The sequence below is a fragment of the Puma concolor genome, chromosome B1, assembly GCF_028749965.1.
Source record: "Puma concolor isolate L17-30 chromosome B1, mPumCon1.1.hap2, whole genome shotgun sequence".
NCBI lineage: Eukaryota > Metazoa > Chordata > Mammalia > Carnivora > Felidae > Puma > Puma concolor.
The window spans coordinates 65,704,677-65,730,232 of record NC_141670.1 but is presented as its reverse complement, the minus strand read 5'-3'; the positions used below and the strand labels follow the sequence as shown (position 1 = coordinate 65,730,232).

General features: G+C 35.8%; 1 protein-coding gene across 1 annotated transcript in view; it reads right to left on the bottom strand.

Annotated features, from left to right (window-relative positions):
* Positions 1-5,626: 5,626 nt before the first annotated feature.
* The window catches only part of NAF1 (nuclear assembly factor 1 ribonucleoprotein), a 44,099-nt gene continuing 24,169 nt past the window's right edge, over positions 5,627-25,556 (bottom strand). The window contains exons 4-8 of the mRNA XM_025922033.2: positions 24,479-24,561; positions 17,800-17,960; positions 14,351-14,402; positions 10,212-10,314; positions 5,627-6,502 (exon numbers count right to left, since the gene is read on the bottom strand). Of these exons, the coding sequence (XP_025777818.1) occupies positions 6,039-6,502; positions 10,212-10,314; positions 14,351-14,402; positions 17,800-17,960; positions 24,479-24,561 (863 nt within the window). The 3' untranslated portion in view covers positions 5,627-6,038. The remainder of the gene's footprint in view (positions 6,503-10,211; positions 10,315-14,350; positions 14,403-17,799; positions 17,961-24,478; positions 24,562-25,556) is intronic.

The window sequence follows — 25,556 nt, the reverse complement described above, 5'->3', positions numbered from 1 at the left end:
TGAGTCCCCTGCCTTAAAGACACAGCACAGCAAGCAGCTGGTAGAGATACAGCACGGAAGCAGTTTCAAAGGCACCTGGGGTACAAGGGAAGGAAAGTTACTTACTAATCTCAGAACACGCCTCAGAGGGGCAGTAATTGCTGGGCAACGCTTCCAGGAACAAGGGAACTGGCAGGTGCCATTCCCTGCCCCTCCTTCCCTGTCCCATTCCCTACCCCAGCATGTCCTCTAGCATTAACATCCTGCCATCTAAGGGACTCGCTGCCTAAGTTTTCTAGCACGACTGCCCTGCCCCCTTACACTGTGCTTCTGCCAATCCACCCCTCCAGACAGCCCACCTGAGTAAGGGTGCTGCAGGGCCCCTCCTGCAAAGGACTAGGGGTGGGCCAAGATTACTAAGACTACTGCCCTGCTGCCCTCACCCCACATGCTGTGCTTTGACGGAACTGCCACCTCCAAAGCGCTCTTGGCCAGAGCCCATGGTGGTGCCACAGGCCTGATAGTATGCAAGCAGCCCCTACACTGGTCAGCACCACTTTGCGGGGGGGGGGGGGGGGGGGGGGGGGGGAAGGGCGGGGTCAGGAGCGGAACCCTGGAGGCAGAGGGGGAGATAACCACACATACCAGTCAGGAGGCCCCACAGAGGGCTGGAGGCAGACAACTCATCTGACTGCAGGCCCCACCCACCAGCAAAAGCTTCTCAAAGGAAAACAAAGGGAAAAGCCCCCTGTAATTTGGTGTTACTGCATTCTGGCAAACACCTGGTCTGACTCCATTCAAGCCAAGACAGCCCCAGACTGGCCCACCAACACCACAGGGACCTAACCCGACCCACAACAGCAAAGAAACCCATTTTAGACAATTGGACTGAAGGAAGGAGCAGCTCAGCCACAACAGCAAGGCACACACATCAGATACAGAAGACACCCTTTGAAGCACCAGGTTCTGGTGAACAAGAAACACTGTACGGCAGGGCACTGCAAGACCTCTTCTTCATAAGGCCATTACTTTTAAGTGCAGGAGACACAGCTGTCTTTCCTAACACACAGAAACAGACACAGAGAGTAGGATAAATAAGGAGACAGAAGAATATGCCCCAAATGAAAGAACAGGACAAAATCAGAGCAAGAGACCTAAGCAAAACAGAGGTATGGACAATTCAAAATGATGATCATAAAGATACTGACTGAACTTTGGAGGGTATCAGTGAGACCCTTAAAAATGAGACAAAAAAGAAACAGAGTGAACACAATAAATGAAATTAAAAACACACTAGAAATTAATATATGGTAGAGGAGATGAAGCAGAAGAACAAATTAGTGGCCTGAAGCACATGGTAATGTAAAGAAATCAAGTTGAGTAGATGAGAGGAAAAAAATATATTCAAAATGAGAACAGACTTAGGGAACTCAATGACACCATCAAATTTTAATAATATCCACATTATAGGAATTCCAAAAGAAGAGAAATTTGAAGACATAATATTATTTGAAGACATAATAACTGAAAACTTCCCAAATCTGGGGATGGAAACAGAAATCCATATCCAAGAGGCCCCCCCCCCCCCCAAAATAAACAACCAAAGAGATCTATTCCAAGACACATGGCAAAAGTAGAGACAGGGAATTTTAAAATTTTTTTTTTTTCAATGTTTATTTATTTTTGGGACAGAGAGAGACAGAGCATGAACGGGGGAGGGGCAGAGAGAGAGGGAGACACAGAATCGGAAACAGGCTCCAGGCTCTGAGCCATCAGCCCAGAGCCTGACGCGGGGCTCGAACTCACGGACCGCGAGATCGTGACCTGGCCGAAGCCGGACGCTCAACCGACTGCGCCACCCAGGCGCCCCGAGACAGGGAATTTTAAAAGCAGCAATAGATGGGGCACCTAGGTGGCTCAGTTAAGTGTCCGACTGTTGCTCTCAGCTCAGGTCTTGATCTCAAGGCTGTTGAGGAGTTCAAGCGCCGTGTTGGGTTTCATACTTGGCACAGAGCCTTTGTTTTTTTATGAAGTTTATATTATTTTTGAGAGAGACAGAGACAGTGTAAGTGCAGGAGGGGCAGGGAGGGAGACAGTGGAGCTCAAACCCATGAAACCATGAGCTCATGACCCAAGCTGAAACCAAGAGTCAGACTCATAACAGACTGAGCCACCCACAAACCCCTGGAGCCTATTTTTAAACAAACAAAGAAACAAACAAACAAATATAGCAAAAGAAAAGAAAGCAGTTACATACAAGGGAAACCTGATAAGGCTTTAAGCTGATTTTCAGCAGAAACTTTGCAGGCAGCAAAGGAGTGGCATAATACATGCAAAGTGCTGAAAGGGAAAAATCTGCAGCTAAGAATATTCTACTCAGCAAGGCTATCAATCAGAATAGAAAGAAAGATAGAGGTGCACTGGGTGGCTCAGTCAGTTGAGCGTCTGTCCAACTTCGGCTCAAGTCACCATCTCCCAATTCACGAGTTACAGCCTCATGTCAGGCTCTTGTGCTGACAACTCAGAGCCCAGAGCCTGCTTCAGATTCTGTGTCTCCGCGCTCTCTCTCTGTGCCTGTCCCCTGTTTGAGCTCTCTCTCTCAAAAATAAATATTAAACATTTTTTTTTTAAAAAAAAGGAAAGAGAGCTTCCCAAACAAAAGTTCAAGGAATTCATGACCAGTAAACCAGCCCTACAAGAAACGTTAAAGGGAACTCTCTGAGTGGAAAGGAAAGACCATAAGCAAGAATAAGTAAAATAGGAAGCACAAAGGCAGTAAAAATAGGTAAATCTGTAAAAACCAGTCAAGGGGCTCACAAATAAAAGGATGTACAGTCCATATACCTAAAATATGGGGAGAAGAGAAGTAAAAAATGGGTTCAAACTTAAGTGATCATCAATTTAATATAGACTGCTATATACAGAAGATGTTATATACAAACCAAACGGTAACCAAAAATCAAAAAACAGGAAAATATACATAATATAAAGACAAAGGAATGCAAGTGTATCATTAAAGAAAGCCAACTAATCTTGAAAGAAGATAGCAAGAAAAGAACCGAAAAAAACTACAAAAATAACCATAAAACAAGTAACAAATGGCAATCAAAACACACCTATCAATAATTACTTTGATTGTAAATGGACTACACACACCAATCAAAAGACACACGGTGATGGAATGGTTAAAAAAAACAAGACCCATACATATGCTGCCTAAAAGAGCTGCATTTCACATGTAAAGACACACGTAAACTGAGAATGAAGGGATGGAGCAGCATTAATCATGCAAACAGAAGTAAAAAAGCAAGCCAGGGTAACATCCAAAAGAGGTATCAATTGTAAATATTTATGCACCCAAATACTTAAAGCAATTAGTAATAAAATAATTGGTAGTAATAAAATAATAGTAGGGGACTTTAACACCTCACTTACATCAATGGATAGAGCATCCAAACAGAAAATCAATAAATAGTGACTCTGAATGACATACTGGGCCAGATGGACTTAACAGATATATTCAGAACATTCCATCCTTAATACACATTCTTTTCAAATACACATGGAAAATTCTCCAGAACAGATCACACGAGGCAACAAAACAACTGCGGGTAGGAACGCAAACTGGTGCAGTCACTGTAGGAAACAGTATGGAGGTTCCTCAAAAAATTAAAAATAGAACGACCCTATAATCCAGTAATTGCACTATTGGGTATTTGTTCAAAGAATACAAAAACATGAATTTGAAAGGACACCCGCACCCCCACATCTACAGCAGTATTACTTACAATAGCCAAATTATGGAAGCAGCCTAAGTGTCCATCCATAGATGAATGGATAAAGATGTGATATACATATTTCATATATACACAATGGACTATTAATCAGCCACAAAAAAGAATGAAATCTTGTCATTTGCAAAAACGTGGAGTTATAGAGAGTATAATGCTAAGTGAAATAATTCAGATAAAGACAAATACGGTATGATTCTCATATGTGGAATTTAAGAAAACAAAGAGGGGGGGAAGGAGAGAAAGACAAACCAAGAAACGGACTCAGATACAGAGAATAAACTGATGGGTTGCCAGAGGGAAGGCGGATGGGAGTATGGGGGAAATAGGGGATGGGGATTAAAGAGTACACTTAACTATGAGCACTGAGTAACGTACAGAATTGCTGAATCACTCTATTGCACACCTGAAACTAATCACCGTACTGTTAACTATCTGGGAATTAAAATTAAAAACTTAATAAAATATTAAAGCAATAAATAGAACATTGGGAAAGCAGAAGACACACACACACACACACACACACACACACGATTTCCTAGATCTCATCTTAGATCTACTGAATTGGAATCTGGGGATAAAATCCAAGAATGTGCACTTTTAATAAGCTATCCCAACCTTAGGTGATTATTACATGTGATTTCTAGACACCCTGAAGTTTCAAAATCCCTCATGTATGAAGCAGCAGGTTGGATATTAAGTATTTCAGTTAGCAACTTAATCGAAGGCAGATACCAAATGGTATCATTCAGTTCTATGTTTCTTCAGAAAATAAATACCTAAAGTCAGATACTAGTACTTTAGGTACAGAGGTTCAAAGAATGCTTTTTATGCCTTGGTGATTCTAACGACTTGTTGATTTACTGTAATGAATGGTTACATCTTACTCTTTCCATTCTTAGAGAAATTTTTTTTTCAGTGCTTCCAGATACAATCTCAATTAATTCTAACAATGTCCTATGAACTAATCTATGACAGTTAACTCCTAAAGAGAAGCTACAAACACATTTCAAGAAAGAAAAATGAAGTACAACACATGATAAAGTCAATGTACGCCAAAGCCAGGGCTTCTCAGTTGGGCCCCCGGAACCTTGCAAAGAGTCTCCTCAGCCTTCAGGGATGTGAAGCGGGGCCTGGGTGCAACCACAGTCCACGGGGTTGTGATGAATGGTCTCCAAATTACCCCAATGTGCATACAAATATTATTTTCTAAGAGTTTCAAGGAATAAAAGGTCGGGAAACAACAATTTAGTAGAAACTGATGTGAGAATCAGTAAAACTAGGCCCGCTGGGTAATCTTAATTAAAACTTGGAATCCTTAGGTTCCTCATTGTTTGTTAAATAAGGACTAGTTTAAACTACTTCTAAGGCCTCTTCTATTTCTAAAATTCTGTAATTTTCCTTGCATTTACATTTCATCATGTAAAAGAATACTCAGGAGTAATTTAATTAAAAGCTCTAAATTCAGTCAGTCATTCCATAAATACTTATGAAGCACTAATCTGCAGCAGGCACGTGAGAATCTGAGAAACAGATACAGAAGACATAGTGTCCTAATATGGGGTTACATATACTTTATTGTGAATAAGTAACATACTTTATCATGAATAGTCCTTCTGTTCCTTTAATTAAATAGTAAAATCTACTGCATAATGCCTCAGTAATGGAAATCTGCATAGATAATGAAAAGTTTGCCTATGCATAATTAATGAATGTTAACTTTAATTATAGTCAGAACTTCTACCAATATTGAAGGCTTTATTTCTCTGTACCTTCACTTACTTGAAAAAAAAAATTAAAGAACATTAAAAATTACTGGTAAATTGCATTTACAATCAAAATCAATTTGCAAAGCATACATTTGTAAAAATAGTTTATTTTAAAGACTCTCAATAGGATTTCAGCATCTTATTTTCAGATATATCAAGAAGACAATGTGTTCAATATACTTTAACCCATGATGAAAGTTGCTCCAGATCTATTAGACCTATATACACTATTTAATTGAGTAGAAATAGGGAAAGCATGGATTCAAAGTTTTAATTAAATATTATATAATTGGATATCCCCCTCCACAAAAGTGAAATTTTCATAATGACACAATTTCACAAAGGTTACAAATATATATCAAGTCACGACTGAAAGAATCATTTAGTATTTTACAGTGTTAAAAATCTAGCTCCATAATTGCTTTCTTTAAAAAAAAAAAAAAAAAAAAATCCTTCCCATATAAAAAGTCTACATTTCTCCAGAAATGTATACATTCCCCTAGTAGTAGGATCCAAAGTGAGAAGAATTACTATCTCCAGAAGAAGGAGGTGGAGGCAGCGGGGGAGGGGGTGGGGGGATGGAGTATGGTAAGGGAATTAATGGATGAGGTGCCATGTTTGGTGTAGCCCAACCCAGGTTTACAGATGCAGGCGGTGGAGGTGGTGGCAGTGGTGGCAGAGGAGGAGGGAGTGAAAAATTATGCATGTCAAACACCGGCGGAGGAAAAGGATACTGTGGCATGATAGTATTATCTGGTCTCTGAGGTGGAAATCCTGAAGTCTCCTGAAACACCATCTGTTCTGAGTTATAAAACTGTGGTGATGGAGGCCTGCCATGGCAAGGTCGAGGATATCTACCCCGGGAAAATCCTCGTGTGAATTCTCTGTTGCGATATCCTTTTGAGTGCTCTGAAGCAGAGCTATGAGCATTCCAATTCTGATGTACTTCTGAAAAGTTTTCACCTATGAGTGAGGAAGAACGCATTAAAAACAAAATTAAAATGAATTTTAATACATCAAAAAACACAGTATAAAATTTCAGTAATGCCTTTTCTTTAACTTCCAGGATATCTTATGGTAGCTAAAAAAGCCTAAGTCTTAAGGTTATAAACTTTAAATGAATCCACAAGGCCAGAGGATGAGGAAGGGCAATAGATGTTTCATAAGAAACCACAGAGGACACATGAAGTGGCACAACATTTCCAAGGCTGAAAGAAAACTCAGTGTAGGATTCTATACTAAATGAAAATATCCTGAGGAAAACGGAAACCAAAGACATTCTACAATAAAGAAAAACTAATTTATCTCCAGCAGACCTACCCTGCCTGACAGAATGACTAAAGCAAGTTTTGTAAACAGAAACAATAAAAAACTTGAAACATGAGAAAGGAGGAAAGAACACAACAAAAATGAGTAAATACAATAAAGTGTCCTTCTCTGAGTTTTCTAAATTATGTTTGAGGTTGAAGCAAATATTATAAGAGTTTTTGTGATTCTAATTGTATATATATGAAGTATTTAATGCAAATTATATTATAAACTAGAGAATAATAAAGGGACATAAAGAGGTAGGGTTTCTAAACTGCACACAAACTGGTAAAACAATGACATCAGTAGGTTGTGATAAGTAATGTATGCACAATTTAATACCTACAGCAACCACTGAAAAAGTTATACAAAGAGACACATTCAAAAACACTACAGACAAATCAAAATGGAATTTTAAAAAAAGTTACAGTACCCACGGGCAGGCAGAAAAAATAAAACAGAGAAATGAAATCCAGAGAGAATAAACAGGAAAGGGCAGACTTGAGCCCCAACATATCAAAAATTACATTAAACACGAATGGACTGGGGCGCCTGGGTGGCGCAGTCGGTTAAGCGTCCGACTTCAGCCAGGTCACGATCTCGCGCTCCGTGAGTTCGAGCCCCGCGTCGGGCTCTGGGCTGATGGCTCAGAGCCTGGAGCCTGTTTCCGATTCTGTGTCTCCCTCTCTCTCTGCCCCTCCCCCGTTCATGCTCTGTCTCTCTCTGTCCCAAAAATAAATAAAAAACGTTGAAAAAAAAAATTTTTAAATAAAAAAAAAATAAATAAAATAAACACGAATGGACTACATACATCAATTAAAACAGATGGAAATGCTTGGCAGAGTGGATTGAAGAACATGAACGCAAGGTTACAAGAAACTCACTTCAAAGGATATAGTTAGGTTGAAAGTAAAAGGATAAAGATACATCGAAAGAAAGAAGTAACTACATTAATATCAGAAAAAGTAGGTTTCAGAATAAAGAAAATCACCAGAGAAAGAGGGAGACAAGTGAATTCAACAACATATGTAAAGAATTATACACCATGACCACGTCTGGTTTACTCCAGGAATGCAAAGGCTGGTTCAATATTCTAAAACCAGTGTAATCTACCTCATTAACAGACTAATGACAAAAAATTGTATCATGTTATCAATGCAGAAAAAGTACTGTCAAAATTTAATACTCTTCAGTCATAATTTTTTTAAAGCTACAAAAAACAGGAACAAATGGAAACTTCTCCTTAACTTGATAAAAACAGATGCTGTTCTCGAAAACCCTATACCTAACATTATACTTAATGATGAAAGACAGTGTTTTCTCTTATGATCAAGAACAAGCCACATGTATTCAACAGTGCCAGAGAGCTACTAAGGGAAACCAAAAAACAAAAACAAAACAAATACAGTTTGAAAAACAAAAAAGGAATACTGTCCCTATTTGCAACTGATGTAATTGGCGAAGTAGAAAATCTCAAACAAAAAACTCCTAGAACTACTGAGTTCTGCAAGGTCACAAGACAGAAGCTAAACATACATATGTTAATTTTATTTCTACATTCTAGCAATAAACACATAGACACTGGCATTAACGATGCAAAACCATTTACAATGAATTGAAAATGAAATACTTAAGTGTATACTAACAAAAAAAAGTACAGGATTTATATTCTAAACACCACAAAATTCTGCTAGAAAAAAACAAAGAAGATCTAAATTAATAGAGATATATACATGTTTGTGCAATGGACGACTCAATACATACAGTTAACATATTAATTATCTCCAAACCAATAAACAGGTTTAAAACAATTCCCATCAAAATCCCAGCAAGACTTTTTGTCAATATAGAGATTATTAAAAATGCACATGGAAAAGCAAAGCAACTAGAATAGCTAAAATAACTTGGAAAACTGTTAGAAGAAAAAATAAGAGAAAAATCTTTTGGAATATATGTCTGGACAAGAAATCCTCAGACTCCACAAAAGAAAATCAATTATATATTAGGGATTCATCAAAATTAAAAATTTTTGTTCTGCAAATGGCTCTCTTGAGAGGATAAAAATACAAGCTACAGGCTGGAACAAATTATGTACAAGCTCCCATAACTCAAGAGTAAAAAAAGCAGAAATACAGTTACAAATGGGCAAAAGACATGAACAAATACATCACTGAAGAAGATTTACAGATAGCAAATAAGGACATGGAAAGATGTTCAAAATACTTAGCCATTAGGAAAATGCAAGTTAAAAACACAATTAGATTATCACTACACACTTATGAGAATGGCTAAAATAAAAAATGGTGGCAAAACTAAATGCTGGTGAGAATGCAGACAAACTGAGTCACTCATACACTGGTGATGGGAATCCAACTATCATATAATCCAGCAATTGTACTCCTAGACATTTATCCCAGAGAAATGAAAACTTGTGTTCACACAAATACCTGTACACAAATATATAAAACAACTTTATTCCTATAACCCAAAATTATTAACAACCCAGATGCCTTGCATGACTGTTAAACAACCTATAGTATATTCATACCATGGAATACTACTTTGAAATGAAAAGAAACAAATTTGACAAATAAAACAATCTGGATGAATCTCTGGGAAATTATGCTAAGTGACAAAAACCAATCCCTAAAGGTAACATATCGTATGGCTCCATTTATATAACCATTCTTGACATGACAAAATATATTACAGAAATGCAGAAAAGATAAGTGATTGCCAAGAGTTAAGAAGGTGGGAGGGAGGGAAGTGGGAGTGACTATAAAAAAGGCAACATGAGGAGTGGTGGAAATATTCTGAATCTTGATTGTACCAATGTCAATATCCTGGAGGTTGTGATATTGTACTGTATAGTTTTACAAGATGTTACCACGTCAGGAAACTGGGTAACAGGCATGCCAGAAATCTCTATTATTTCTTCCCACTGCATGTAAACCTATAAAAAGTTTAGTTTTAAAAAAGGGAAAAGGAAACAGGAAAGGTATAATGAAAGAAAATGCATGTTAAAAAATAAAATACCTTGATTTAGATATTAAGTACTATATCATTTAATTCTAAACATGAAAGCAGAGGTTACTTAGGAAAAAAATGTCTATATGCACAACTGACTCACAAGCTTTTATCTATCCCTAGAAGCCATTTTTACGTCCTTACGCTTAAAAAACTAAGGTTGAATACTCCTCATGGCTCTCTTCCATCACATTTCACGCCATGTAATGCCTCCAATGTTAGATGGATACCAGGAGGTAAAAAGAGAATTCAGAGGTTTCTTTCAGTTTTATTAGTAATGAACTTAACATAAACATAAATGAAGATTAAAAAATCACTGTATATTGCATTTACTCACTTGATTCATTAGACTCAGACTTGAATTTTTTCCGGCCTTGAATCTGAGATTTTTTCCTCTGTTTGGCTTCTTTTTCCTTTTCATCATCACTGAAATCTAAGGCCTTGCAGAGGAAAATATATAGATTATGTCACATGGATTTACCAATTCATTGGTACATACTTGGAAGTGAGAAAAAGCCTATTATTTAACACTGACCCCAAATAATAAAAGAATGTTACTCTTTTTGATAATATTTTCTAGCAATATCTGAATTAACTCTTAATTAACACAGGCCAGAGTACTCAAGCCTTTTTATCTTTTAATTTCTAGAAAGTTTCAGATAGGTAACTTCTTTTCTCCCAGATTGGTAACTTTAAAATGCCAAACTTTAACAACCTTCAGATACAGATATTCCTTAGCTAGAAGACTGACCTCAAGTTTAAGAGTCAATATTCATCATAATGCCAGCTACCAAACAATGCTAAAGGGAAGGAATAGTTAGGAATAAGCAAATTACATAAATTATCAGATCTAATATAAAAAATATTCAAAAATTTATATATACCCATTATATGCCAGGTACTGTTCTAAACACTTTATAGGTATTAATAATCTTAGTTAATAATTATCTTTTAATAATATAATGTCAGGTATATTAAGGGTTATAAATAAATAATAAGGCACAATATGGGCAGAAAAATCACTGTGGATGCTATTTAGATTGGACTGCAGGGAAGGCTTATTAGATAAGCAGATACATGATGATCCGACTTCCAAGAGGAAATCATTTTAAATTACAAATGCGAAGAGTCAGGGGCGCCTGGGTGGCGCAGTCGGTTAAGCGTCCGACTTCAGCCAGGTCACGATCTCGCGGTCCGTGAGTTCAAGCCCCGTGTCAGGCTCTGGGCTGATGGGTCAGAGCCTGGAGCCTGTTTCCGATTCTGTGTCTCCCTCTCTCTCTGCCCCTCCCCCGTTCATGCTGTGTCTCTCTCTGTCCCAAAAATAAATAAACGTTGAAAAAAAAAACTAAAAAAAAAAAAATAAATAAAAAACAAATGGGAAGAGTCAGTCTTACTTACAAGAGTAAGAATTGAGATTCACTGTTCTAGCCCAAATACCAAAGCTTAAAAGCTATATATATTATGACTTCTTAGAATAATTTTATTATTCTATTAATATCAAAAAACAGATATGTTTTACTTACACAGGTTCACTGTGTATGCATGTATATACATTAAGAGAAATAAAATGTATATGAAAGTTTTTTTATGAGACTTTCAGTATAGCCTTGCTGAAATATATTCTAGATCAAATTTTCCAAGAACCAAGAGTCCATATACCTCAGAATCTATAATCAAATTCGAAAATATCAACGTTAGTACCTTCAAATACATGACATTTTATTGCTGATCTCAAAGTGCTAAGCTTTTTAAGCTCATGTTAAATCTAATATCTGCCAAACGCTAGGAAAGTATTGAGATCAGATGGAAAACACTGTTTTCCCTGAAGCTGTTCAAATGAGATTAAAAAGCCAATGAACAAGTGCTATGACTCAGTGCTATGTGAGTATAGGACTGAAGAAAGGAAAAAAAAAAGGGCAAGGGAGATGTTTGTTATGAAACTCAAGATAAATCTCTAATGAATTAGCAGTGAAAATAAAGGAAAGAGAAATTTCAAGGAGAATATGTGAGAATATGTGCAAAGGCATGGTATATTTGAGACATGAAATTGGTTCTGTAAGGCAAAGTGAAAGCTGCTTATATAGAGAAATCAGATGATGAAACTGGAGAATAAAGAACCTTATGAGCCAGTCATTGGGCATGTCCTAAGAGCAGGAGGCCGGTATTAAAGGATTTTAATTGGCATTGGTTTATTTTAGAGAGTGCTTTAGGTAATAATTTTGCTATCATCTCCTAAGGTCAGAAAAAAATTCACTGTTTCTTATATACACATTAATTGAAATTTATACTCAAATACCTTACTTCAACTACAAACTACATATTCACGTATCAGAAATGAATATGGAAATGAAGTACATTCCTTATACATAATCTATGATTAATGTCAGGCAATAATTCTACACTACAAAATTTCATCATAATAAACTTTAAATCTCAAGAAGTTTTCTCTTATTACAGAAATAAGGGACAGTCAACTACTTCAAACAACAACAACACAAAAAAACCCCAAAAAACCCCATGAAGTATGCTGGGTTTTCATTTTAAAATTAACCTAATCATGCCAATTTTATAAACAGTTAACATTACCATAATTAGCAAGTTCAAAGCTTAGGTCTAAAACAACAGGGATGTATTAGAATATTTTCATTTCACAAGAAATATGTTAAGACCTTTGTGAATTTTCTCAAATACTTTTTTTTTTTTAACGTTTATTTTTGAGAGAGAGAGAGAGAGACAGAGCATGAACGGGGGAGGGGCAGAGAGAGAGGGAGACCCAGAATCTGAAGCAGGCTCCAGGCTCTGAGCTATCAGCCCAGAGCCCAACACGGGGCTCGAACTCACGGACCACGAGATCGTGACCTGAGTTGAAGTCGGACGCTTAACCGACTGAGCCACCCAGGCACCCCTTAAATACTTTAAAAACATACAATTTCAGTATGAAGATACCCTAAAAATAACTAAGAACACTAAGTGAACCTCAGAGCCTTAACAGAAATCACATGTATACCTAACATAAATTAGAAAACATAATCCCATGGTAATGTGGAATTAAACTAGGATCACTCACTGGTTAAGTGACTCTCTAAGGGAGTATTACCTGATTCATGCCTCAGCAAAATTAGAAACTAGCATGATTCTTCACCACTGCTTAAAAACATCTAAAATGAACAAAGTTAAATCTACAAATACCAAGAATTTATAATACTGAGAAACTTCATCAGAATTAGTACATTTAAAAATTCTCATTTATGGGGCGCCTGGGTGGCGCAGTCGGTTAAGCGTCCAACTTCAGCCAGGTCACGATCTCGTGGTCCGTGAGTTCGAGCCCCGCGTCGGGCTCTGGGCTGATGGCTCAGAGCCTGGAGCCTGTTTCCGATTCTGTGTCTCCCCTCTCTCTCTGCCCCTCCCCCGTTCATGCTCGGTCTCTCTCTGTCCCAAAAATAAATAAACGTTGAAAAAAAATTAAAAAAAAAAAAAATTTAAAAATTCTCATTTACAATATTCTTTCTTTACATTGTATAAATTCATGCTATTTTCAAGAAGATATATACTCATTGCTGCAATTTTTGTATTTTAATAACTTAAAAAAAAGAAAATTTGCCTAACGATCTCCATGGAAAGTTAAATAATCATTACTCCTGACTATTCCACATCTCTAGAAAAACTGTCAAGCTACTTTGAGACATAAAACTAATTTGGCTGACATGAATTCAAGAAAGAAAATCAAGAGTTCTCTTTTTAGGGAGGTAATTCTAAAAAAATGAAGAGGTAGGTAGATTCTAAGCAATTTTTTTTAAGTTTATTTATTTATTTTGAGAGAGAGACGGAGAGAGAGAGACTGACCATGAGTAGGGGAGGGACAGAGAGGGGGAAAGAATCCCAAGCAGGCTCCTCACTGGACAGGGTTCAAACCCATGAACCGTGAGATCATGACCTGAGCCAAAACCAAGAGTCGGATGCTTAACCGACTGAGCCATCCAGGTGCCCTGATTCTAATGATTTTGTACCTCCAAAAGTAAGGCAGCTTATTAAAATGCACCATTAATAAATGTCTTCATGCCCCCATGGTTAATTTACTAAATTAAAGAATAAAATTGTTTTCAATGATGACAATTCTTCCTTTACCAGCTGTCCACAAAACTGATTAAAAACATAGTAAATTAGGAGGAAACTGATAAACTGATAAATATTAAAATATGGCTGAAAATATTTTTTCCCAAAAATTTGTTAAAAAATATTTTCCCCCCCAATTGTTTTTTAATATTTTTTTTCCTAAAATGATCAATCAAAAACTCTCATTGAGGGGTATAAAACAGTCACCTGGGAGATGGAAACATTACATAGGTAGGCCCAAGGACGGCAGTGTGACTGCCAAGCAGCATTAAGGACCTCATTAAGGTCAGGTCAGGTATTACACTTTATAAAATCAAGTCCTATATAATCCCTAAAATATTGTGTAAAGAGACTTATAGTTACTTCTGGTGGTGGTTCCTGATCATTCTTCCATGACGCATCTGATCCCCTATCCCTAGAAAGAGAAAATAAAAAGTCAAAAGAAAACAAGAAGTATTTAAGATTCTGCTAAGTGTTTATTAGTTAATAGTATAGAAAATAATGAAGTAGAAGACATGAGCTCAAACCTTAATTTTGTAATATATGTGAAAATAAGAGCAAAAAATAAAAGGACCAAGTGTATATTCTTCCCTTGTTTCAGAAGATGCGGAAAGCTAATAAGGAAAACACAAGAACTGGACACACATAAATATTAGAACCAGGGAACCAGAATAAGAAGCCAAGGCTGTGTGTGGTGTGCAGAGGAAAGTGGTTTTGCAGTTCATAAGCATCTCCAGAGGCGATGACTTTGATGATACCTGAGCTCAGTTCATAAAGTTCACTTCAACAAATGCTTATTCTACACCAACTATAGGTCAGACACAGTTCCAGTGTCAAGGATACAAAAATGACCAGGAGGCATTCCCTTATTTAAGATTTTACAGGTATAATGGTAGAGATAACAACATGATATCTTCCTGTATTTACCTGAGGGCTATCAATAATACTTCATGAGTAACCAAACCTTACTCCAACAGTGTTTCTCAAAAGAGAAGGCAGAAACAAGCTCTCATTTGGTAAGGAGTATTTTGAAGAGTCTGAAGGACAGTATAATCACAAGCATGAACTATTTTTAGTGGACAGTTTTATACTCTACAACCAACAGAAGTACATATATTATTAAGTAGGACTAGGATTTCTGAAAGCTCATCTTTATCTTTTTAATCTTTTTGATTTCTTAAGTTTGACAATATCTTGTTACTCAATTACATTAAAGTGTTACAAAACTTTAGGAGATGTCCTCACTGCTTTAAATTAAATCTCAAAAATAAATGAGGTTCTCAGTTATTAATTCATTAAAATCATTATTAATCTACAATCCATAAAAATAAATGTACAGATGTCAACGGGCTAGCAGAATATGAAAATCATGAAGTCTGCTCTTTTGGTTCAAAACTTTGACCCTGTATATGAGGGCACTATCAATGATTTTTCTATTTACAAAAAAGCTATTACTCAATAATTATTAGCTTACACCTATGCAGTTAACACAGTTCCAGTCCCCTTGTAACATATATGCCATCTCATGGCCTGGGGTGCCCTTAGCAAGAAGCTTAAAGACATAAATGGAGAAAGTTCCCCATTAGCATATTTACCACTGAAAATCAAAATCTACTGAAGAAGAGATCAAGCAACATTTCAAAAAGCACTTTTAACAAGAAAGTAAGCTCATGGGAAGCCAAAATTAAAATAGTCTTACTAGAGGTGGATATACTAGAGAGGAGCTGAACTTCTCTACCTCAAAGGCAAGTACTCAACAGAGTTCCCATGCAGACATCAAAATACAGTCTAAAACAGAATAATCTTTGTCAGGTGGGGCTTCTGCAGGGTGGGCCTAATTTCCCAATTCTTTAGTTTATTTTTTCTTTCCAGGACAAAATTCTTATTCTTGCAAATCAAGAACAAAAACTTCTTCTACTATTTAAAATCTACTCAGTAAATGTCTTCAGGAAATCTTTTTAAGTGTATCTGTTTTAAGCTAAAATATTTTATTTGTTAAAAGTTAAAATTATGGCTGAAGCACCTGGGTGGCTCAGTCGGTCAAGCGTCCGACTTCGGCTCAGGTCATGATCTCACAGCTCACAGTTTGGAGCCCTGTGTCAGGTTCTGTGCTGACAGTCTGAAGCCTAGAGCCTGCTTCGGATTCTGTGTGTGTGTCTCTCTCTCTGCTCCTCCCACCACTCATGCTGTCTTTCTCTCAAAAATAAATTTAAAAAAAAGCATTAAAAGAAATTTTTTTAAGTTAAAATGATGCCATAACTACAGCAACATCCTAATATTTAAAGCAGAATGAAATACTATTTTAAGACATGATTTTATTTTTAACGTTTTAATTTTTTATTTTACTTTAGAGAGAGAGCATGAGTGGGGGAGACAGAGGAAGTGAGGGAGACAATCTCAAGCAGGCTCCACACTCAGCTCGCAAAGTGACACAGGAGGCTGGATCACACCACTTTGGGATCACAACCCAAGATCCCAAAATCCAAGAGTCAGAATGCTCAACCTATTGAGCCACCCAAGCGCCCCTTAAGGAATGATTTTAAAACATGACTTTACTGTCTATTTAATTCACCTTTCTTTTTAGCAGTTATTTAGAAAAATCAACCTCACCAACTCAGGCAAAATGTTTCCCTCAGATAATTGTGTAGATTCCTAAACACGAGCTTAATGAATTATCAGGAACAAAATTTTCATCTCTAAAATGATAAATGAATTCAGAGACTTCATTTACTATGTAAATACTTAAGAGATTTTTCGCCATGCCATCAGGACTAGCTAGTACTTTTGATGTAGCTCCAAGGCTACTCACTGACTAAAGTTCCTGTATGTTCTGCAAAAACCACACTCCTAATGCTTCAGCTGTACTTCAAGTTTCCCATCAAAAGAGAGCTAGACCTAAAAGGGACTTGTGTGTCAAACTGAATGCAAAGTATTTTTGGATTTAGGATCCCCTCTCCTCCCCCAATCTTTTGAAGTGTTTCTTCCACTCCTAATTTTATAATATTTTTAAATGATTTATACTCATTTCATCGTTCCAAAGCATTCAACTTTTTTTTCCCCAAAAAAGCTATTCTACTTGAACTATATGCCACTGATTTAATATAAAAATTAAATTATATAATTATAATAACAAGGTCAACTAATAAAAACAGCTCTACAGCTAACATCTGGCAACACAATTAACACATGGAAATGCAAAATTAATGAGTACCATAAACATGCAGAAATATTACTTCCATTATGCCATAGGCATCATTTAGCATCTTATAAAAGGGACAGCAGTAGTTTGTTGGTTAAATCAACCGTTTATCAACTTGATACATAACTTTTCAGGGACATATTTTAGTTGTCTCTTCTAGACACTTACAATTTATAAGCAACTTGAAATGTACTCATTTTGGTTTTTTTCTTGAGAATTACAAAGTTTTATTAGTTAAGCCTATAATGTAATCCAAACTAAATAATTTTATTTAAAATGGAAAAGAATTCTTTTTGGGTGGTAATACTAATACTGAAATAGCATGTATGTTAGAAAAGTATATAATGGAAAAAATATGAATTTGAATTCAGAAACTTTATATGGTCCAAATGTATTCCTACTAGCTGACTATGTCTTTTTCGGTTAAAGATATAAATCATCTCTACCTGTAAAGTCTGATAACAAATTGTACCTTTCAAAGATTTTATTAGGAAAATAAATGAACTTTTGGAAGACAGATTATTTAACAATAATGAATGAACTTCACTGAAAATTATTCCTAAAATATAAACACCAGATAGGCAGACAACTAACATGTCAATAACATACTTACTGTTTAAGTTTTTCTGTGAATATGTATTGGGTGAAGTCTTTCATTGATGGAGCAAAATACATAGTATCCTTTATTTTAATATCTTTACTCTCAATGTGCTCTGAAGAATTAAAACGTAACACATAAAATGGATGTGCAACAGGTCCAAATATCTCAAATATCTATAAAATAGAAAAAAACATAAAGACCTCCTTTAATATGTAAAAAAGTAATTCAAATAGTAATATTTTTTAAAAACTGGTAATTGTTATAATAAGGTAATTCTCTCATGTCAGAACAATAAAACTGTATTTCTATTTAAGTCATTTTTGCATAATCAGTCTTCATATTTTGATTATAAATGCATCAACTCAATCCAGATTTCCTTTTTATGAATTTAAAACAAGTGTAACAAGTTTGTACCTTATTAAATTCAAATCATTTTGGTGGTATACCAATTAGATACAAATTATCATTTTTTTTATTATTCCTCATTTAAGTTGTAAAGTATGAAGAAAAGAATTACAATGGATAACTTTTGAGAAATAAAATGCTGTGTCACTTGGACTCTTATGACACAAAACTTAAAAGTTAGCTTCTGCTTTAATGGGTATTCAATCATTTCTGCTGTTCCCATATGGTAGTTAACATTTTCATAAAATTAAACCACAACTGTTTCTAATTTAAAACTTAGAAAAGTAGATTTGAACTTGAAGTTGCTTATTTTTCAAAAACCAAAGAAGCTATACAGCCTTTAACTTTTATGTAAAGCAAGTACTTTCAGTACAGGCATATTTTATTTCCGAAAATGTTTTAAGAATGATAAAACAAAGCCTCTTGTTTTCAAGCTCTTCTCGAAAGAAATACCTAAATTTTTAAAAATAATGTTTCTGGTAATAAATGTATGTATGTTATAGAAACTGGACATGACCAATATCAGTGTAGACTTCTATAGTCTTTTTTTCTATTAATAAATTTTTCCTTTTGAGACCACACTGTAGTTTTGCATACTACTCCCTTTTAAAACCAAAGGTTGCATTAAGTTTTTCCATGTTCTTCGTAAGTATATCTTGGTAGCTATAGCACACTCCTTTATAGATCTGGCACAATATATTTAACTTGTCTCCCAGGACATTTAGGAAGCTTTCAATTTGCTCAATATGATGAATGATGCCATGATGAGTATATTTTTATGTAAATTTACATAGTTCAGGTTTCCTGAAAATTCATTGGTAAGTGGCAGAATTATTGGAGCCAAGAGTATGATTACTATTAAAACTCTGGATGTAAATTACAACTTTTGGGGCACCCCTGGGTGGTTGAGTCGGTTAAGCGTCTGACTCTAGATTGTGAGTCATGATCTCAGGAACCTTGAGATCAAGCTCCGAATCAGCGCTAACCGTGCAGAGACTGCGTGGGATTCTCTTTCTCCTCTCTCTCTCTCTCTACCCCTTCCCCACTGTGCCCTTGCACTCTCTCAAAATAAATAAATAAACTTAAAAAAAAATTACCAAATAACTTTCCAAATAGCTTTGATCATTTTAAACCAACTGCACTGAAAGTATGTTTTAGTACCTTCTCAGTTCTTGATTTTTGATAGTAAATATTCTCATTTTATTCTCTTCCGTATACCATTCAAGGTTTTATTAAATTTTCAGTTAGGCATAAAACAGGCAGGGTACCAATATTCTGAAGACATGATTACCCTAAAAACAACTAGTAGTATTCAATACAAGTGGCAACATATTCTGAAATAACACTAATAGCATAAAAAATTTAATCTTTTTTTAATTTTAAAAGAAAATAGCAAATTTGCTTTGAAAGGATCTAGATACAAAGAGCAGACCTCTTCCAACCAGAACCGCAAAGGACCAAAGGGATATCCTGGAGCATGACTCTTACTGGTTTACATTACATAAAGTAACAGATTGTCTTGTCACTTTTTTAAAAGCCTTAACAATTATTGGGGCAGCTGGGTGGCTCAGTCAGTAGAGCATCTGACTTCAGCTCAGGTCTTGATCTCATGGTTCATGAGTTCAAGCCCCACATCGGGGTCTCTGCTGTCAGCCTGCAGAGCCTGCTTCAGATCCTCTGTTCCCCTCTCTCTGCCCCTCTCCCGTTTGTGCTCTCCCCAAAATAAGTAAATATTTAAAAAAAAAAATTTAAGTCTTAATTCTTTTTTAACTTTGATAAATATAGACAAATCTCATTCTTCAAAGTTTGGACAGGGATAAAATGAGTTTTTGAAAAATTTCCTATAAAAGTATAATAATCATTGTTTGCAACCCAAGGAATGGTTCCCTGGATAAATAATTCCATATCCTGAGAAATGATTTCACTAGAGCAATGCCTTAATAGCCTCAGGTTTATATACAGACTAGTTTGAACTAACATTCAAAATTCTTGGATAAAAATCAAAGCATGCTTAGTTCACTATTGTTAAGATCTTAAGTGTTGATCAGCTGTATCTATGAGAAAATCATTATAAAGTTTTAAGTAAAATAACACCACATACATAAAACAGGTGACAGGAAGCTCCATTAGTGAATCCACATATGGCTTACACAAAAACTGAGAAGTATTTATGCTACTAACTTGAATAGCCACAGGAACACTTAACTGAGTTCACATAAGCAATTTAGCTAACCCAGAGTTACAGAAAAAAAAAAGGGGGGGGGGGGATTTGACAATATTTTAAACTACTATCAGCTTCAAAGTATAGATTTTAGACTGGCTAATACCTGAAAGCTAAACTGTGAAGAACGACTTCAGACAAAGTAGGGCTCAGGCCAGCCCCACTTCACCTCACAGTTTTACCCCTACTCAGTCTTCAGACCTGCCCTTGAGGATTCTGCAAGAAATCCTGACTACAGATGGAAGGAAAGAATGGCTGAGACAACAGTGTGAGAAACAAAACTTAGGATAATGATGTCTAAGATATTTACTTTAAGGAACGCAAAAAGCTTTCTTTATACTCTAAATAGTACATATTCCATAGAAATACTCACAAAAATCTAATCCAACTAATGTTTTATACTTGCCCTGTCATTTGAGAGGTAGTTTTCAGTGTCCTTCCACTTGGCTCTAGAATATACTTACTATCTCTTACTTAAAAGCAGTATCTTTCTGCTAAAAGAGCTCAAAGGATTCCTGTCACACACAGAGGTCACAAACACACACCACTACACCACATTACACAGATCTAGCATAGGGTCTGTTAGGAAAACAACTGACAAGAAGAGAAGTACATTCATTCCCCCAAATTCTCATTCTACAGCACAGTCCATGCTTAGATGTTCTACATGCAGCCTGGCAAAAGTTCTAGTGGCTGGGGGCCAGCATGAGACAGCTGGCTAAAGATGCATTGAGAACACTCCACAGCCATAAAGAATTCTCCTATCAATTACTATTTTGACTTCCTATTAATAAAAATGAAGAAAATAAGAGTATTCTAGTTCACTGGTTAGATTAAATGATTATTCCAATCACCCTGTGTATTATTACTTCACAAGTTGCTGGGGGAGGAAAAAAAAAAACCACTGTATCAAACTATACTTCCAGAAAATCAACACATACTACTAACCAGACTGTAACAAAGTATTCTTTAAATAAAGAATCTTGGGGCACCTGGGTGGCGCAGTCGGTTAAGCGTCCGACTTCAGCCAGGTCACGATCTCGCGGTCCGTGAGTTCGAGCCCCGCGTCGGGCTCTGGGCTGATGGCTCAGAACCTGGAGCCTGTTTCCGATTCTGTGTCTCCCTCTCTCTCTGCCCCTCCCCCGTTCATGCTCTGTCTCTCTCTGTCCCAAAAATAAATAAACGTTGAAAAAAAAAAAATTTTTAAATAAAGAATCTTTAAAAAGATCTTTAAAAAAAAAAAAAAATCAGTAAAAATTTCTGCTCAATATTTGACAGGGAAAACATTTCATTGTTTCATTAGAAAGTAAAGTACATAATAATTAAAAAACAAAACCTGTTCTAACAAATACTGAAGACTAAATGCAAAACAAACAAGTAATTCATGTTATATAGGGATAATACATTGCACAGGTTGGTCAATTTTTAAATCCCCTGGTATTAAAGAGCTAAACATTAAAAATAAAATTTTATTCATTTATCAAAAGGAACTATTCATCATCAGGATTAAAGGGCAAAAGGTAGAAACACAAATCCAAGGTCACCTTCCTTATATCAGTAGGGAAGGGGGACGAGGTTTAAGGGAAATGCATCAGACAGACCAAATGGGTTGGAAACTCAATTTTATTCTTTTAACTTTGTGATCTTTAAGTAAGTGGGGATAATTTCACTTGCTTACAGAATTTCAATGAATTTTAGAAGATATACAGGGGTGCTGGGGTGGCTCAGTGGGCTGAACAACCGACTCTGACTCAGGTCATGATCTCACAGTTCGTGAGTTTGAGCTCTGCGCCAGGCTCTGCACTGACAGTGTGGAGCCTGCTTGGGATTCTTTGTCTCTCCTCTCTCTCTGTCCCTCCCCTACTCATGCTTTCTCTCTCTCAAAATAAACAAACTTAAAAGAAATAAAAATAAAAATAAAAAAATATACAAAATATCACTGTGGCTCATTATTGTTGAAGGGCAGAGGAAAAAGAAAAGATATACAAAGGTTTGACATTGAAGGTAAAACTAATTTAGTGTCCAAATAAGATCTAAAACACATTCAATTTCATTTTCTGATCAATGGTTTGATATTCCCAACTCTCCTCTCCCCTGCCATTATATTGGGGAATCATTTCAAAGTGCTTCCATTTATGATCAAATATTTTTTAAAGGCTTGTCACTTCTTGAATTTACAAAGCTCTCTATGTAAAATTTAGAAATAGATTTAATTTTTCCCTCTAGACTTATGTCACATAACTAAAGTTAGAGGCGTAAATGTTACATTTTTATCTGATACCTTTCAAATTCAAATGACAAAAGAGCTGAATATTAACATTAGTCACGATTATAGAATTAAAAATTCAAATGTAATGAGAGATATTAAGAAATGTGAATTTAGAGGCTTTTAACTGGCTTAGTGTTGGGTATTGTGAAATTAAAATTGTCTAAGCTAGCTATTTAGAGAAAAAGGTAACTGTCACAAAAATCATAAATAAAAGGAATCATGGAAATGATCATTTTCAACTCCTAGGCAGAAAATGAAGAAATTATGTTTCTGTTCCCTCTTCTCCTCTCCCTTCTTCTACATCTTTCTTGAGGACAGCGAGAAATGCTTTGCTTTTGCACCGGGCAGAATACTGGTTTCTCCTAAAGAAGTATATATGCCCAAGGGCACGGAGAGCGGCTCATGACACAGTCATCTACTCATTTCCCATCCCTTTTCTCTCTCAACCTTCTCTGAGGTACAGCCCCCAGCATATCTCTAACACCTCACAAAGGCACCAGCAGAACCCATACTTGAAAGAAAAGGACTGAGCTTAGGTATTTGAAAGACAAAAAAGTACAGCACCATCTTTTAAGCATTAAATCATCTTTCTTCCTCTCACTGACTTTCTCCAGCATTGCCAAAATAGATTAGCTCTAGACTCCAATTAATTCTACCACTGATTGCTTTACAATCCTAAGTCACTCATTTCTCTTTGGTAAATTAGCCTGTCAACCTAATATATAGATATATATATATGATTTTATATATTATAAACTTAAATATACTTGCATTAAATATAAATATAAGTAGGTAGTATAAGGTGGTAGGATCCTGATAAAAACCTGAGCTCTTTCCAACTTGTGTTAGAATGGGATAGTAGGGAAATGGCAGAAAAAAGGGAAAATTACATGAATGATCCAATAATATAATTAAAAAGATATGCTTTTTTTCTGATTAGATATAAATTAATTGTCCTAGAACAAAAAAAGAAGCCGACTGTTGGCTACCTGGGGAAAACTAAACCCCAAAAAGCTACTTCTTATCTGTCTTCAACACAATACACAAAGAACTGTACTCTGTATGGTGCAGAAATGCTGAGGTGAATAAAGCTACCCCTACAGCCGAAAAAGGAACACTTGGTTGGTATTTACATTCTTGACTTTACATCCTTTGCTGACTGCTCAAAATTGCACAGACTTGGTTAACATGTGAAGTCTTCCATATTAAAGATGGACATGCAGAGTTGTTCCATTCGAAGGATGTTACAAGGGACTCAACTTTATGTTAAGTACTAAAGTACACATACTCATAATTTCCCAGAATGTGCTTACAGTGACACTTTACAGCTATTGCTGAAATCTTTTTCTACTTTTTCTTTTTTCCATCCTCAGATTCCACCAAAGGAAACCAAAGTCTAAAGTTTTGAGAGCCACCACTCAAAGGGACTCACAAACCAAAAAAAGGTTAACTACTACACTGTAGAAAGTTTCCTGCACTCAACTTTGAGTACTTGGAGATATTCAATATGTAGAACCACTGCCTCACAAAGTACCTGACAAACAGGAAAAAAATGTATTTTATATTTAATGATGCAAGCAGCAAAGAGTGATAAGCAGTATTAAACCAATATATCAACAGATAAGAAGCACTGACGAAAATCAAGAAAAAACTAAAACTTCAGAGCTCTAGATTGCTCACCTACTAAAATTAATAAATTCTTTCTTTTTAGGACAGATAGGGAAAGTCAGAAAAAACAATCAACAAAGAAACAGCATAATTTTCAAGATCTGATTTTTTTTTTTTTTTTAACAAACCTTTCCTGCTGCTTGTCGATCACTTTTAAAAATTACAGTCTCTTCATTAACCGGAGGTAGGTTAGTCATGGATTCAATTATTACTGAAAAATGAAACAGAGCAGATTATTTCAAGATTTAATTAGACAATAATGTAAAATTTAAGTAATAATTTTATTTAGCCTTTAATTCCAACATAATTTAAAATGAAATTTAAGATGAGATAATGTATCTGGTAACTATTCCTCTTACATCAACAAGCTATTTATTATCAAGTGATACAGGGAAATAGAGTCTACATATTTGTATTTAATACAGAAAGCTACAGTTCTAGGGTACCTGTGTGGGGCACCTGGGTGGCTCAGTCCATTAAGCATTCAACTCTTGCTATCTATTGGCTCAGGTTGTAACATTGTGGTCATGAGATTAAGCCCTGAGTCAGCAGGGAACCTGCTTGAGATTCTCTCTACCTCTCTCTCTCTCTGCCCCTCTTCCACTCACACACGTGCATGCTCTCTCTCTCTCAAAATAAATAAACTTAAAACAAACACACACCAAAAAAAAAAAAAACCCAAAAAGCTACAATTCTAAAAAAAAAAAAAAACCTAAAGTATAAAATCTCACAGAAAAGTTGTATTGCCCATTAAAAAGTCAATAAATTTAAGTCATGTACATTTTCTCAAGCAACTTTTATCCAAAAAAGTATAATCGCATTTACTCACAAAACTCTTATTTTAGGAAAAATCAGTCTTCTTTCTCATTGTAGAAATTCTTTTCTACAAAGAACTGAATACTTACTGTTTTATGAAAACGCTAAAGACTTCATAAAAGCATCTTCCTCAGAACAGATGAAGAATGATAGGACTCAACAGCAATTTTTATCACTCTCTTTCTCAAAAAGCAATAGCATTAACCCACGAGTCTATCATAATCAATTCCTGTATATGACACAAATGTTAAACAACCAGTCTACCATACATAGCAAAGAGAAAAAACAAGCAGTAGGCTCTTAGAAAATTAGAGTAACAAGCAAGAATACTTTGCCACATTACAGATGTCACGTCTACTTGAGAAACGAAATATAGTAATTGATTATTAA